We start from the raw sequence: 15,015 nt of genomic DNA, 5'->3' as shown, positions 1-15,015 counted from the left end.
ATAGTGTCCTTTTATAAGATACACAGAGAACTTTTACAAATCAAGTAGCAAAATGCAGAAAACTTTATAAATTGGTAAAAGACTTAGAATGACATTTTAAAGAACAGGATTTCAAAATTATCAGTAGACACAACTTTGGGTGCCAGGGTGGCTCAGTCCTTAAGGGGCTACCTTCAGCTCAGGTCATGATCCTGGAATCCTGGTATCCAGTCCTGCTTTGAGCTCCTTGCTTAGCAGGAAACCTGCTTCTCCCTCTCCCACTTCCCACTTCCCCCTACTTGTGTTCCTTCTCTCACTGTGTCTCTCTCTGTCAAATAAATAAATAAAATCTTAAAAAAAAAAAAAAAAAAGGTATTCAACTTCATTAGTCATCAAAGAAAAGTAAGTTAAATCCTGAATATGGCACCTACCGTGCTCTGTTAATGAAAAATCAGACATTAATATTAAGTGCTGTTGAGAATGTATAACAGCTATATGTGGGGTTATTTTTAAATTATTTTTCTGTACTATTTGAATATTTTTTCTTAAAAAATAAATGTGTTACTTTTACTTCCCCCCAAACCAGCAAAACAAACCAGAAAACTAGATGTAATTCTACCCTGAAAATTTGTTTCTAGAAAAAGAATTTGGTGCAGTTCTCCTTTGTATTTAATATCAGACTTCATATGAGTCTTAAGCCTCCTGATTACTGAAATTTGGAATGAAGGGAAATAAGTCACTAGGAAGATTTAGGACCTGCCTTTACCAAACAATGCTTGTATGAAGGTTTTCTGATTCTGTAAACTTACTTATAACTTTTGGGGGTATTTATGTTCGTTTGTATTTATTTTCCCAGATTTGAGACAAAAAAAGGTTTTGCTGCATGGTTCTCCATACTTTTTAAAAAATTGCTTTGAGGGGTGCCTGGGTGGCTCAGTGGGTTAAGCCTCTGCCTTTGGCTCAGGTCATGATCCGAGTCCTGGGATCGAGCCCCGAGTCGGGCTCTCTGCTCAGCGGGGAGCCTGCTTCCCCCCCACCCCGGTCTACCTGCCTCTCAGCCTACTTGTGATCTCTGTCAAATAAATCAATAAAATCTTTAAAAAAAAAAAAATTGCTTTGACATAGTAGCTATGACTCCAATACAGACAGTCTTCAGAATTCAAGTAGTCTCTCACTATTTTATGGGAATGCAGCTAATTGTTGAAGAAAATAAATTTGGGGAAATGTAAGTTTCAGTTGACCTCTGCCATTCTTTTATGATGGAGGTAGATTACTGAAATACGTAATAGCATAGCATAGAAACAGTTAATTTCTGTTCATATATCTCTCCTTTGTCCCTTTTTGAGCTAGAAGGGTAAGTGTGATTAGGTATTTAGAGTCACATGCTGGGAATTTTGTAATGTTCTTGGGTCTATATTATGAGAGCTGCTGCCTTCAGAAGGAAATTCCAGTCATGATGCTCTGGAGGGGAGGTTTGACACATTCTGTACCAGTGTGGTGAGTGTTTGTGGGTCACCTACACTGGAATGTCCTTCTCTGAATAGGTAAGAAAAGGATGAGGTGCTTGTCCTTTGTGGTGGTCTTCTCATTTGTGCCATGACATCACTGAGAGCTGAATTTTGAAGTCTCACAGACTTCGAAAGACCTCCTAATTTTCAACTCTGAGAGAAGAAGATATCTGAATGCAGCTGTAGCAGAGAGAAGAGAGAACTGAGCAAGGGAGATGGTCAGAAGAGAAGTGAGAAAGGGACAAACGAGTTAAATTTCAGATTAGAGGCTGTCAGCAAAGGCTTTAACCTTGCCCTCACCTGACCTGCACTTGCTGTTCTCTGCACTTTATCTTGCTTGGAGTTTCCTGAGAAATAGAGGCTCTCCGGAGAGTAGTGGCCTAGGATTTGACTTTAGGCAGGGCAAGGTATATGTGTTGTTCTCGTGTGTGTGTGTGTGTGTGTGTGTGTGTGTGTGTGTGTTATTTATGGAAAAGTATATTGAGAATATATTATATGCATCATTAAAAGAATTACTATTGGGTCTCTTCTCTTTGAAAGCACCCAAATATAATTTGTGTAGTATATTTAGTGTCCCACAGAAATGTTGCCAGTGTTAATAACTTAGTAGCAGTAAGAATTACATGTTTTCTTTGGTCTAACACTTGTCCCAGATACATAGGTTCTTTTCCCAAGATATATACTAACTATTTACCAAGAAAAAGGGTAACATTTATGGTTGTAAGTTAGAGATGTTACAGAGACAAAGAGCCATAATCCTTCCTTTCTACATTCAGTTGCAAATGCAACATACATGTATATGTATACATATATGTACCTACTGTGTGTCAGCCAGAGAGTATTGGGACAGTCTTGTCTGCCAGGAGTCAAGTGAAAGAGATGAGATGATTACCCATATGCCTTTTATCTGTAACATAAGGCAGAACACCTGGGCAGTGAAAGAGGCTGGCATTTTTAGCCTTGATGCCCTTCTAGCCCTTCCTTGATGGCCCAGGGAAACAAATCACTTTTTCATTTGCAATTGACAGAGAGCCCTTTTCGGCAAAAAGGTTGACATCGTCAGTGTGACCCTCCTATCCTGCTGCTGCTTTTGTTCTGGAGGTGGTTCTGATCCAGAGAGGAGGGAACAGTATGAAAGTAGCAGTGGTAAGGCCCTCAGCAGTCCATAGATAGATTGCGTGGTTGTCCCCCAGGTAATTGAAAATTACTATCTACCCCTGCAGATTCATTCTTAGGGTAAATACCCCAATGAAGAATGTGACAAATTGATCTCTGAATCTTAGTAGTGACCTAGTAATTTAAAGCGCTATTCAGTTCCCTCCACTAGCTAATTTTAATAATACCAGCTAGTACTTATATGGTGCTATCTATGTTGGATTTTCTTCCAAGGACTTTATTTGTGAAGTGTGTTTAATCTTTATGTCAATTCTGTATGGTAGATACTGTTTGTCCCCATTTTATATACAAACTAAGGTTAAATAACTTGTCCAGGGTTTCAGAGCTAAGGAGAGATCAAGCTGGGATTTGGACCCTGGCAGGCTGGCTCCAAAATCCGTGCTTTTGACCAGTAAGCTGTGCTGTAAAAGAATGTGAGCAATATACGGCAAATGGATTTTTGGTGTTTCTGGTGTCAGATGAAATATAAGTATATACTCCCTTTCTCTAGGGTCTTGCTACAGCTAGATGGTATATGTATTCTTCACTCTAGGACATCGTTGGCCGCAGAAATTGAACATGTCAGTAGGAATCCCTGCTCCTGACTTCCTTGGTTGTCCTCTCTGTGATGGTCACAGTAATTTTGCATGTGACTTTTGTTGTCCAGTGCTTGGCTCTGCAGAGAAGATGGCATTGGCCTAGAGCTGGGTGGAGAGTGTGTTTTCAGCCTGTTTGATCCAGTACTGTGACGCATGCCTTTGTTTTTTGTTTTCACTGTGATAGTTTGATTTAAGAAATGTTTATGGAAACAATTTCTAGATGCTGTTAACTAAAAAAAGAATAAGGTGGTATAATAACTCTATTTCGGTTCTAGATGTACACAGCTACCCTGAATATTCCACTCTGATGCAAGCATGATTGCTCTGCATTTCAGAATATGAAAACAATAGCATAATTTTGACTTCTGACCATTTATTTTATTTCTAGGAACCCTAAGGACTCTGCAATATGAATAATTCCCTGGAAAACACCATTTCCTTTGAAGAGTACATCCGAGTGAAGGCGCGGTCTGTCCCGCAACACAGGATGAAGGAATTTCTGGACTCACTAGCCTCTAAAGGGCCGGAAGCCCTTCAGGAGTTCCAGCAGACAGCTACCACTACCATGGTGTACCAACAGGGTGGGAACTGCATTTATACAGACAGCACCGAAGTGGCTGGGTCTTTGCTTGAACTTGCCTGTCCAGTCACCACCAGTGTTCAGCCACAAACCCAACAAGAACAGCAGATTCAGGTTCAACAACCACAGCAGGTTCAGGTAAAAGGGAGATGTTGAAGTGCATCCTGTTTAATAGATTTTATTTGCCATCCGGTTTTGGTTAGTAGGAACATCACATCACAAATGTCCAAGGTTATTTTTACTAAGGGGAGTACGGTTTTTTAAAACACATTTAACACAAAGGCTTTCATAGTTAGTATAGACTAAAAGTATTTGCAACTATCATAAACTAAAAAGATTGCAGATACTTGCCATTTGCTTTGGAGAATTGAACAGTATGGGAATTAGTGGTCTTCTGGGACTGGCTTTGGATGTGACATAGCTGTGTGTTATGGAAGGTTCTCTTTTATCTGTGTCACCCTGAACAGATCAAGAGCAGAGGAGGGGTTCATCTTACCTCATTATTTAAAGCGTGACATTTGGAAGTTGTTTTAAAAGGATATAATATATTTTAGTGATCTTCATTTAGTTTTATTGTTCCCTGACTTAGGTCCCTTGTAGATTTCTAGGTCTGCATTTACTGTTTGTAATCCTCAGGAAATAATGCTAATTGTAATGAGCTTACAGAAAGAGAAGAAACTTCATACATTTGCTGAGAAGGTAAAAGTGCCTCTTTAGGGCTTCCTCATCTGAGGCTAACAGTATGCTCCATTTACAAATGCGGCTTTCTTGCCCCTGTCTATTGTGATTCTATTTCATTTTGTCCTCAATGTTTTTTACACCAAGAGAATTGGAAAGGGTAGAACTTGATGGAGGGGCAAGGACTGTAGAGAGGTATGTTTGATGAGATAGAAAGACTGTGGCCTCTTTGCTCCTTAGGAATGCAGGCAGGTATATTGGAAGGATCTGGACCCTGGAGTTGCATTCCTGGGTTTAAGTCTGGCTTGACCTCCTATTTGTTGACATGATTTAAATCTTTTTAGCCCTAGATTTTTCATCTGTTAAATAGGGATAATACTATTTAGTGATACTGAATGAGATAATAAGAAAACATCTGGCATGTGGAGGAATGCAGTATTGTTTTTTCGTTTTGGGGTTTTTTTTTCTGTTTTTTTGGGTTTTTCTTGTATTTTAAGATTTTATTTATTTATTCAACAGAGAGAGAGTGTGCACAAGCAGGGGGAGCTGCAGGCAGAGGGAGAGGGAGCCGCTGGCCTCCTGCTGAGCAAGGAGTTGGGTGCGGGGTTTGTTCCCAGAACCCTGGGATCATGACCTGAGCTGAAAGCAGACCCTTAACGACTAAGCCACCCAGGCACCCCTGTTTTTTCCACTCTTTGTAAGGAAGGAGGTATATAGGAAGGGTAGACTGATTTTTTGGTTCAAGAAATTATTCTGCTGTTACTTACACCGTGGACTTCATTTTTCATAAGGTTAAAATGGTTTGGGATATGGGCGTCTGACTAGTCTGTAGAGCATGCGATGTGACTCTTGATCTTGGGGTCTTGAGTTCAAGCCCATGCTGGGTGTAGAGCTCACTTTAAAAAAATAAAAGGGAAAAAAATGGCTTGGGATTTGAGTCTAAATGTTGTCTAAGACTTTATGTTTAAGATGGCGAATTGAGGGGCGCCTGGGTGGCTCAGTGGGTTAAAGCCGCTGCCTTCGGCTCAGGTCATGATCCCAGGATCCTGGGATCGAGCCCCGCATCGGGCTCTCTGCTCGGCAGGGAGCCTGCTTCCCTTCCTCTCTCTCTCTGCCTGCCTCTCTGCCTACTTGTGATCTCTGTCTGTCAAATAAATAAATAAAATCTTTAAAAAAAAAAAAAAAAGATGGCGAATTGAGGTCACCTGTTGACATCATCATCTTTCCTTAAAACCCCTGTAACTAAAAGAAGGAACGAAAATATAATAATAAATCCATGAGATACAAGCACTGAGCATGGAGCTTGCCTAAGATCTCTTTCTGTCCCTCTGCCGCTCTCACCACTTGAGCGCTCTCTCTCTCCCTTAAAAATAAAAACAAAGGGGCGCCTGGGTGACTCAGTGGGTTAAGCTTCTGCCTTCGGTTCGGATCATGATCTCAGGGTCCTGGGATCGAGCCCCCACATCCGGCCTTCTGTTCAGCGGGGAGCCTGCTTACCCTCCTCTCTCTCTGCCTGCCTCTCTGCCTACTTGTGATCGGTCCGTCAAATAAATAAATAAAATGTTAAAAAATTAAAAAACTTTTTTTTTTTTTAAAGATTTTTATTTATTATTTGAGAGAGAGAGAGAATGAGAGAGAGAGAGAGCAAGAGAGGAGGGAGGTCAGCAGGAGAAGCAGACTCCCTGTCAAGCAGGGAGCCCAATGTTGGACTCGATCCCAGGACTCCAGGATCATGACCTGAGCCGAAGGCAGTCACTTAACTGACTGAGCCACCCAGGTGCCCAAAGCAAAAAACTCTTATGGCAAATCTATTTTCATTAATAACTGGCTTAAGCCAGAGGGATTTAATTTTTCTAAAATTTTCTAAAATTTTTCTAAAAGTTGGCTTTGTAGATTTAACTTAAATAAAGATTAAATTGATATTGTTACTTACAAAAATTGATACTGTTAATCTAAAGTTACCAAAATCACAAGCTAGACAGTATTAATAAAAATATGACTGAAAATACAACTTTATATAAGATTTTGAAAAAAAATTTTTTTCTGAGTGACATCAGACTCAAATATATGCCTTGCAGTTATAAAATTACTATGCAGGAGTGCCTGGGTGAGTTGGTTAAGTGGCTGAGTTGGTTAAGTGTCCAACTCTTGATTTCAGGTCAGATCTTGATCTCGGGGTTTTGAGTTCAAGCTCAGCTTGAACACCCAGCTCCATGCCCACTTAAAGAAAAAAACCCGGAGTTACTATACACACATGTTGGTTTCTTGGTCTCTTTTATTGGTCTGTCTATACTTAGTTTAAAAGGATAATTTTTTAAATTAAAAATAGCGCATGAGGCATAGGGGAGGTAAGTCCTGTATTAGCAGATACTGTTTGCACCCAAGCTGCTCTGACTGGAGCCTGTGCTTCTGCATTGTGCTGCTGATACACGAAGAACTCCGAGAAAGTAGAAAAAATAACCTAGTAAAAAAATGAACAAAGGATATAGTAGTTTGTGAAAGAAGAAATACATGTGATCATATGCATATCAGAAGATGTTTCATACTACTGGTAATTATGGAGGTATAAATTTTGAAAGTGAAATATATTTCATTTATTAGATAGGAAAACATTTATAAAGATTTTATCCAGGACAGCAAGGGTATGGAGAGGATAAATTAGTGTAACTCAGTCAGTTAAGCGTCTGCCTTAGGCGTAGATCATGATCCTAGGGTCCTGGAATTGAGCCCTGCGTCTGGCTCCCTGCTCAGGGGGGAGGCTGCTTCTCCCTCTCCCTCTGCTGCTTTTGCTCTCTCCATTGCTCACTCTTTCTCTCAAATGAATAAATCTTTTTTTCAACAATGCAAAAAAAAAATTAGTGTAATTTCTTGGAAGTGGTTTTGGCAATACTTATCAAATGCTTAAGTGTGCGTACCTTTGACCTTGCATTTGTGTTCACAGGTATATATGTATATGGGGATATTCACTGCTGCACTCATTATAGTAGTAACACTAGAAACAAGTCGTTCGTAAGGGAAATGGCAAATAATGGCACTGGTACAATTGTAGTGTATTGTCCTATGTAGCCAGAAGAACGAGGTAGATCTACATGTTTTGACAAGGTAGGATGTATAGCAGATTGCTGAGGGTCAAAACCAGTTTAGTTTAACATGCAGAATGTAGTAGTTCTTGAACAATAGTAGTAAAGTTCAAAACAGTAATTGGGCTTGGGAGTGGGGTGCTAAGGAGAAGAGCTCAATTTTTATTTGTTTATTTATTTATTTATTTTTAAAAAGATTTTATTTATTTATTTGTCAGAGAGAGAGGAGCTAGAGCGAGCACAGGCGGACAGAGTGGCAGGCAGAGGCAGAGGGAGAAGCAGGCTCCCCGCCAAGCAAGGAGCCCGATGTGGGACTCGATCCCAGGACGCGGGGACCATGACCTGAGCCGAAGGCAGCAGCTTAACCAACTGAGCCACCCAGGCGTCCCTATTTTTTTATTTATTTTTAACTGGGCTCCATGCTGGGCTTGAATTTTTTTTTTAATTTATCTTTTTAAAAATTTTTTATTAACATATAATGTATTATTAGCCCCAGGGGTACAGGTCTGTGAATTGCTAGGTTTATACACTTCCCAGCACTCACCATAGCACATACCCTCCTCCCCAATGTCCATAACCCAACCACCCTCTCCCTACCTCCCCAGCCTCAGTAATCCTCAGTTTGTTTTGTGAGATTAAGAGTCTCTTATGGTTTGTCTCCCTCCCAATCCCATCTTATTTTTTCCTTCCCTACCCAGCAAACCCCCCACATTGCCTCTCAAATTCTACATATCAGGGAGATCATATGATAATTGTCTTTTCTCTGATTGACTTACTTTGCTCAGCATGATACCCTCTAGTTCCATCCACGTCATTGCAAATGGCAAGATTTCATTTCTTTTGATGGCTGCATAGTATTCCATTGTATATATGGACCACATCTTCTTTATCCATTCATCTGTTGATGGACATCTAGGTTCTTTTCATAGTTTGGCTATTGTGGTTATTGCTGCTATAAATAAACATTCGGGTACACGTGCCCCTTGGGATCACTACATTTGTGTTTTTAGGGTAAATACCCAGTAGTGTGATTGCTGGGTCATAGGGTAGCTCTACTTTGAACTTTTTGAGGAACCTCCATGCTGCTTTCCAGAGTGGTCACTCCAGCTTGCATTCCCACCAACAGTGTAGGAGGGTTCCCCTTTCTCCGCATCCTCACCATCATCTGTCGTTTCCTGAGTTGTTAATTTTAGCCATTCTGACTGGTGTGAGGTGGTATCTCATTGTGGTTTTGATTTTTATTTTTTGTATTTCCCTGATGCCGAGTGACGTAGAGCACTTTCACATGTGTCTGTTGGCCATCTGGATGTCTTCTTTGCAGAAATGTCTGTTCATGTCCTCTGCCCATTTCTTGATTGGATTATTTGTTCTTTGGGTGTTGAGTTTGGTAAGTTCTTCATAGATTTTGGATACTAGCCCTTTATCTGATGTGTCGTTTGCAAATATCTTCTCCCATTCTGTCAGTTGTCTTTTGGTTTTGTTGACGGTTTCCTTTGTTGTGCAAAAGCTTTTGATCTTGATGAAGTCCCAGTAGTTCATTTTTGCCCTTGCTTCCCTTGCCTTTGGTGATGTTTCTAGGAAGAAGTTGCTGCAGCTGAGGTGGAAGAGGTTGCTGCCTGTATTCTCCTCAAGGATTTTGATGGATTCCTTTCTCACATTGAGGTCCTTCATCCATTTTGGGTCTATTTTTGTGTGTGGTGTAAGGAAATGGTCCAGTTTCATTCTTCTGCATGTGACTGTCCGATTTTCCCAACACCATTTGTTGAAGAGACTGTCTTTTTTCCATTGGACATTCTTTCCTGCTTAGTCGAAGATTAGTTGACCATAGAGTTGAGGGTCTATTTCTGGGCTTTTTATTCTGTTCCATTGATCTATGTGTCTGTTTTTGTGCCAGTACCATACTGTCTTGATGATGACAGATTTGTAATAGAGCTTGAAGTCTAGAATTGTGATGCCACCAACTTTGGCTTTCTTTTTCAACATTCCTCTAGCTATTTGAGGTCTTTTCTGGTTCCATATAAATTTTAGGATTATTTGTTCCATTTCTTTGAAAAAAATTGATGGTATTTTAATAGTGATTGCATTAAATGTATAGATTGCTTTAGGTAGCATAAACATTTTAACAATATTTGTTCTTCCAATCCATGAGCATGGAATGTTTTTTCATTTCTTTGTTTCTTACTCAATTTCTTTCATGTGTACTTTATAGTTTTCTGAGTACAGATTCTTTTCCTCTTTGGTTAGGTTTATTCCTAGGTATCATGGTTTTGGGTGCAATTGTAAATGGGATCGACTCCTTAATTTCTCTTCCATCCGTCTTGTTGGTGTATAGAAATGCAACTGATTTCTGTGCATTGATTTTATATCCTGACACTTTACTGAATTCCTGTACAAGTTCTAGCAGATTTGGAGTTGAGTCTTTTGGATTTTCCACATAAAGTATCATATCATCTGCAGAGAGTGATAGTTTGACTTCTTTGCTAATTTGGATGCCTTAATTTCTTTTTGTTGTCTGATGGCTGAGGTTAGGACTTCTAGTACTGTGTTGAATAGCAGTGGTGATAACAGACATCCCTGCCATGTTCCTGACCTTAGCGGAAAAGCTCTGTTTTTCTCCATTGAGAATGATATTTGCTGTGGGTTTTTCATAGATGGTTTTGATGATATTGAGTGGGCTTGAATTTTTAAGTAAACACAAGGGGCGCCTGAATGACTCAGCCAGGTGAGCATCTGACTCTTGGTTTCGGCTCAGGTTGTTGTCTCTGGTTTGTGGGATCAAGCTCTGCATTGGGCTCCCTGGTTAGTATGTGCTAAGCTCATGTGCTCTTTCTCTAAAAATAAATAAATCTTAAAAAAAAAAACAACAACTAATTTTGCAATGAAAGAAAAGTGCTGTTTGGGAATATTTTGCTTTGAACTTGTAGGTATAGGGCAATGTTTTTGTTTTAAGATTTTATTTATTTGAGAAAGAGAGAGGCCACGTGAGAGGGAATCCAAGCAGGAAGTGGGAGAGGGAGAAGCAGGCCGCCCACTGAGCAGGGAGCCTGATGCAGGGCTTGATCCCAGAACCCTGGGATCTTCACCTGAGGTAAAGGCAGACACTTAATGATTGAGCCACCCAGACGTCCCAGGACAATGATTCTTAATCTTTTCTTCCCTTTCTCAGACATCTTATGTCTCTATGGATAAAGCTCTTTGCTCTAGATGCTAGACCGAAAGCTCCCTGATTTGTGGAGTATAACATTATACCTGGAAGGAGAGAGATGGTTACATAAGAAAAATCTTACCATATAGTGATGAATGCAGAGGAGTGAAACAGAAGCAGGTGGGGGGATCAGGATAAGCCCCAGTGTGCTCTTAACATTGAGTTAAGACCAAATTGTTGGCAGATGAACCTTGGTGGTTATCTGAGGAAAGAGCATTCCACATCAGAAAGCCCTGCGGTGAGAGCCTGCTTATTTTTAAAAAATGGCAGGAAGACTCGGGCGCCTAGGTAGCTCAGTTAGTTAAATGCCTGACTCTTGATTTCAGCTCAGGTCTTGAACTCAGGGTCATGAGTTCAAGCCCCATGTTGGGCTTCACACTGGGTGTAGAGTGTACTTTAAAAAAAGGGCAAAAAGGTGGGGCTAACTAGAGTGCATTGAATGACTGGATGAGGCTAGAGGGGTGACATATGTACGTACTGTCATATACATGTAAACAGACCTGCCCTTCTCAATTCACATGTTTGTTTGTTTGTTTGTTTGTTTTTAAAGATTTTATTTATTTGACAGAGATCACAAGTAGGCAGAGAGGCAAGCAGAGAGAGAGAGAGAGAGGAGGAAGCAGGCTCCCTGCCGAGCAGAGAGCCCGTTGTGGGACTCTATCCCAGAACCCTGAGATCATGACCCGAGCCGAAGGCAGAGGCTTAACCCACTGAGCCACCCAGGCGCCCCTCAATTCACATGGTTAAAAGACTCTGCCCCATGGTATAGTTGACTCTTGAACAATGTGGGGTTAGGGGTGTTGGTTCCCTGCACAGTTGCAAATCTTCATGTAATTTTTTAAAAGATTTTTATTTATTTGTCAGAGAGAGAGAGTGCACAAGCAGGGTTTGCTGCAGGCAAAGGGAGAAGCAGGCTCCCTGTTCAGCAGGGAGCCTGATGCAGGACTTGATTCCAGGACCCTGGGATCATGACCTAAGCTAAGGGCAGCTACTTAACCGACTAAGCCACCATTGTTCCTCTTCGTGTAATTTTTGACTCCCCAAAAACTTAATGGCCTACTGTTGACTGGAAGTCTTACAACATTAGCAGTCAATTAACAAATACTTTGTATGTTACATGTATTATATACTGTGTTCTTATAATCTAGACAAAAGAAAATATTAAATCATAAGGAAGAAAAAATACATTTTCCTTTTTTAAAGATTTTATTTGAGAGAGAGTATGCGTGTGCATGTGGTGGGGGGGCAAAGGCAGAGAATCTCAAGCAGAGTCCACAGAGCCTGATGTAGGGCCGGGCTCAGTGTCATGACCCATGAGATCATGACCCGAGTTGGACATTTAACCAACTGAGCTACCTAGGTACCCCAAGAAAATACATATTCAGTACTCTGCTGCATCTATCAGAAAAAACCTGCATATAGGTGGACCCATACAGTTCAACCCAAGTTGTTAAAGAGTCATCTGTATTGTGTCTCAGTGTCTCAACCTAACCCCCCCTTTTTTTCTTAAGATTTTATTTATTTGAAAGAGAATAAGAAGAGAGAGCATGGGGGGGGGGGCGTTGTGGGTAGAGGGAGAAGCAGACTCCTTGCTGAGCAGGAAGCCTGATGCCAGACTCAGTCCTGGGACTCCAGGACCATGACCTGAGCTGAAGGCAGTTGCTTAACCAGCTGAGCCACCCAAGCACCCCTCAATCTAACCCTTTTAATAAGAATTAAAAATTATGTCTGTATTAATGTTATTTAAAATTTCAGAACAATATACTGTCTTGAGAACCTAGGCTGTTTTCTAAATTGCTTTTTTTTTTAATTATGGCAAAATTAGATTGCTTTTTAAAAACCATGTGTTAACCACCTTAGAGAGTTTCCTCTGTCAGACTTCCTCATCCGTCCAGCCTAGAAGCAGCACAGACATTGTTGGTTTTGACACAGTAATTACACCCTTAGAACAGTTTTAGTGAATTGGTGGGAGACAAAGGTACATGTTAAAGGTTAATCACAGAAGTAGCCATCTGAATAAGCCGCACTGTGTTGCTTTACTCTCTACTACTAACACAGTCACACTTCAGGCCACCAAATGTGTGGGTTTTTTTCCCCACATTGACCAATTCTCTGACATCAGCTAGCTGTCCTACAGTTCAGTTGACACTGTCTACTTGGAGTTAGTGTCAGGTCCCACAGGTTAAGGGATCCGTCCTACAAGACTGCCCTCCAGCTCATATACCAATCAAGTCCTAGGATATCATCTGTACTTCTGATTGACTAGCTATCAGTTGGGGTTCTTACTACCCCTCCTTAGGTTTCATAATTTGTTTGAACAACTCACAGAACTCAGGGAAACACATTTGCTGGTATATTATGTAATAAATGATATGATAGAAGATACAAATGAATATCCAGATAAAGATATATAGGAGCCTCTGTCCATATGGAATTGGGGTGCACTACATTCCTGGCATGTTTACCAACAAATCAGTTCCCTGAACCCCATACTTCTGGGATTTTTATGGAGGCTACATCCCATAGGTACAATCCATTAGTATCTCAACTTCTAGCCCTTCTTTCTTCTCCAGAGAATGGAGTGTGGGGCTGAAAGTATTAAGCTTCTGATCATGGCTTGGTCTTTCCGGTGACCAGCCTCCATCGAGGAGCCCACAAATAGTTGCGTCAGTAGAACACAAGATGGATCTAGCATTTTTATTATCACTTACAAAATTATAAAGGTTTTAGGAGCTCTGGCCAGGAGCCAGAGAGAATAAAATACATATTTTTTTATTATACCACAGTATCATTCATCTAGGTAAGATAAGGAGGCAACTTCTAAGGACAAAAACAAAAGCTGTCATATAAATGCCTTGATAGTGTGTATAGTACTAGGAAAGGTCCGGGTTTTCTGTTCCTGGTCGGTTAGCCTGAGCTGGATAAAGGGGATTCATTTGGAACTTTTCTTGTAAGAACCCTCTTGAGTTGGGTGCTTCCTAAAGTATCCACAGTGAGTTAGATGCATGTGCTAGAAAGAAGGCCTTCTTTTTTCTTTCTTTCTTTTTTTTTTTTTAAAGATTTTATTTATTTATTTGACACAGAGAGAGAGAGAGAGAGAGAGATCACAAGTAGGCAGAGAGGGAGGCAGAGCGAGAGAAGGAAGCAGGCTCCCTCCCGAGCAGAGAGCCCGACACGGGCTGGATCCCAGGACCCTGAGATCATGACCCAAGCCAAAGGCAGAGGCTTAACCCACTGAGCCATCCAGGCGCTCTGAAAGGCCTTCTGATAGTGAATCCCAGGGTTTGGGTTTCATTTTGCATCCATGAAATTGCTTGTTCCTCTGCCCTTTTACAGGGCAGGAACTGGGGCTTCACACAGGGCTGGTTGGTCAGTCTGGCTGCACTAAGTGAAGGGTACTTTGGGGAAGGGGACCTCTCATCACTTGCTCCTTTTGCAACTCTTCATTTGTCATTTCACCTCTTGTCCCTCTTCCTCTTTTTCTTGCTGTTATACGTCCCCTCCGTGCTGGATGGTTCGTAACCCCTCATCATAGTGTGGAATTACCAAGAATGACAAAGAGTTAATCAAAAGCCAGACTTGGCTCCGGGACAAACAGGATTCTGGTCTGTCTCTGCAACTTTAGATACGTCATCTTAAGCAAGTGATTTAACCACAGAGTCCATTTCCTTATCTACATCATGAAAATAAAAGAATTTATGTTGCAGTTACTTTGAGGGTTATATAAAATATTAAATCCTAAACACATTCCCTGGCACATAGTAATCCTTTAATAAATAAATAATAGCTGCTGTTGTTTTCTTCTTCCTCTTCTCATTAGTGCCATTCCTACCTTGGGCCTCAGTTGCTTTTCAAATATTTAAAAAGTACCCAAACATTTATTCCCACACTGTTGGTAGTGCCATTTTTATCCTTTTTTTTTTTTCTTTTCCTTTTTTTCTTTTTTTTAAGTAGGTAGGCTCCACACCCAGCATGGAGCCCAACATGGGGCTTGAACTCAAGACCATGAAATCAAGACCTGAACTAAGATCAAGAGTCAGATGCTTAACCAACTGAGCTACTCAGGCGCCCCATTCTTTTTTTTCTTTCAGTACATAAACTTAACAGATGCAATTCAGATCTCTAGTAACTTCCCTGAACATCCTCCTCTCCCAGAGTAAATGCTATTTTAAGGTTTTTAGCTTGCTCCCCGCTGAGCAGAGAGTTTGATGTGGGGCTTGATCCCAGGACC

The 15,015-nt window shown here is 40.8% G+C and overlaps 1 protein-coding gene across 3 annotated transcripts in view; it reads left to right on the top strand.

The window, feature by feature from the left end:
* The window catches only part of LOC111143839 (glutamine rich 1), a 54,426-nt gene that overhangs the window by 7,611 nt on the left and 31,800 nt on the right, over nt 1-15,015 (top strand). For all 3 annotated transcript variants that reach the window (XM_022497778.1, XM_022497776.1, XM_022497777.1), the window contains one exon: nt 3,630-3,959. In XM_022497778.1, the coding sequence (XP_022353486.1) occupies nt 3,651-3,959 (309 nt within the window). In that variant the 5' untranslated portion in view covers nt 3,630-3,650. The remainder of the gene's footprint in view (nt 1-3,629; nt 3,960-15,015) is intronic.

The sequence above is a fragment of the Enhydra lutris genome, unplaced genomic scaffold, assembly GCF_002288905.1.
Source record: "Enhydra lutris kenyoni isolate GAN:26980312 unplaced genomic scaffold, ASM228890v2 scaffoldscaffold10, whole genome shotgun sequence".
In the NCBI taxonomy this organism is placed as follows: Eukaryota; Metazoa; Chordata; class Mammalia; order Carnivora; family Mustelidae; genus Enhydra; species Enhydra lutris.
Note: the sequence above shows the minus strand (reverse complement) of the source record. Positions and strands in the feature narration are given on the sequence as shown.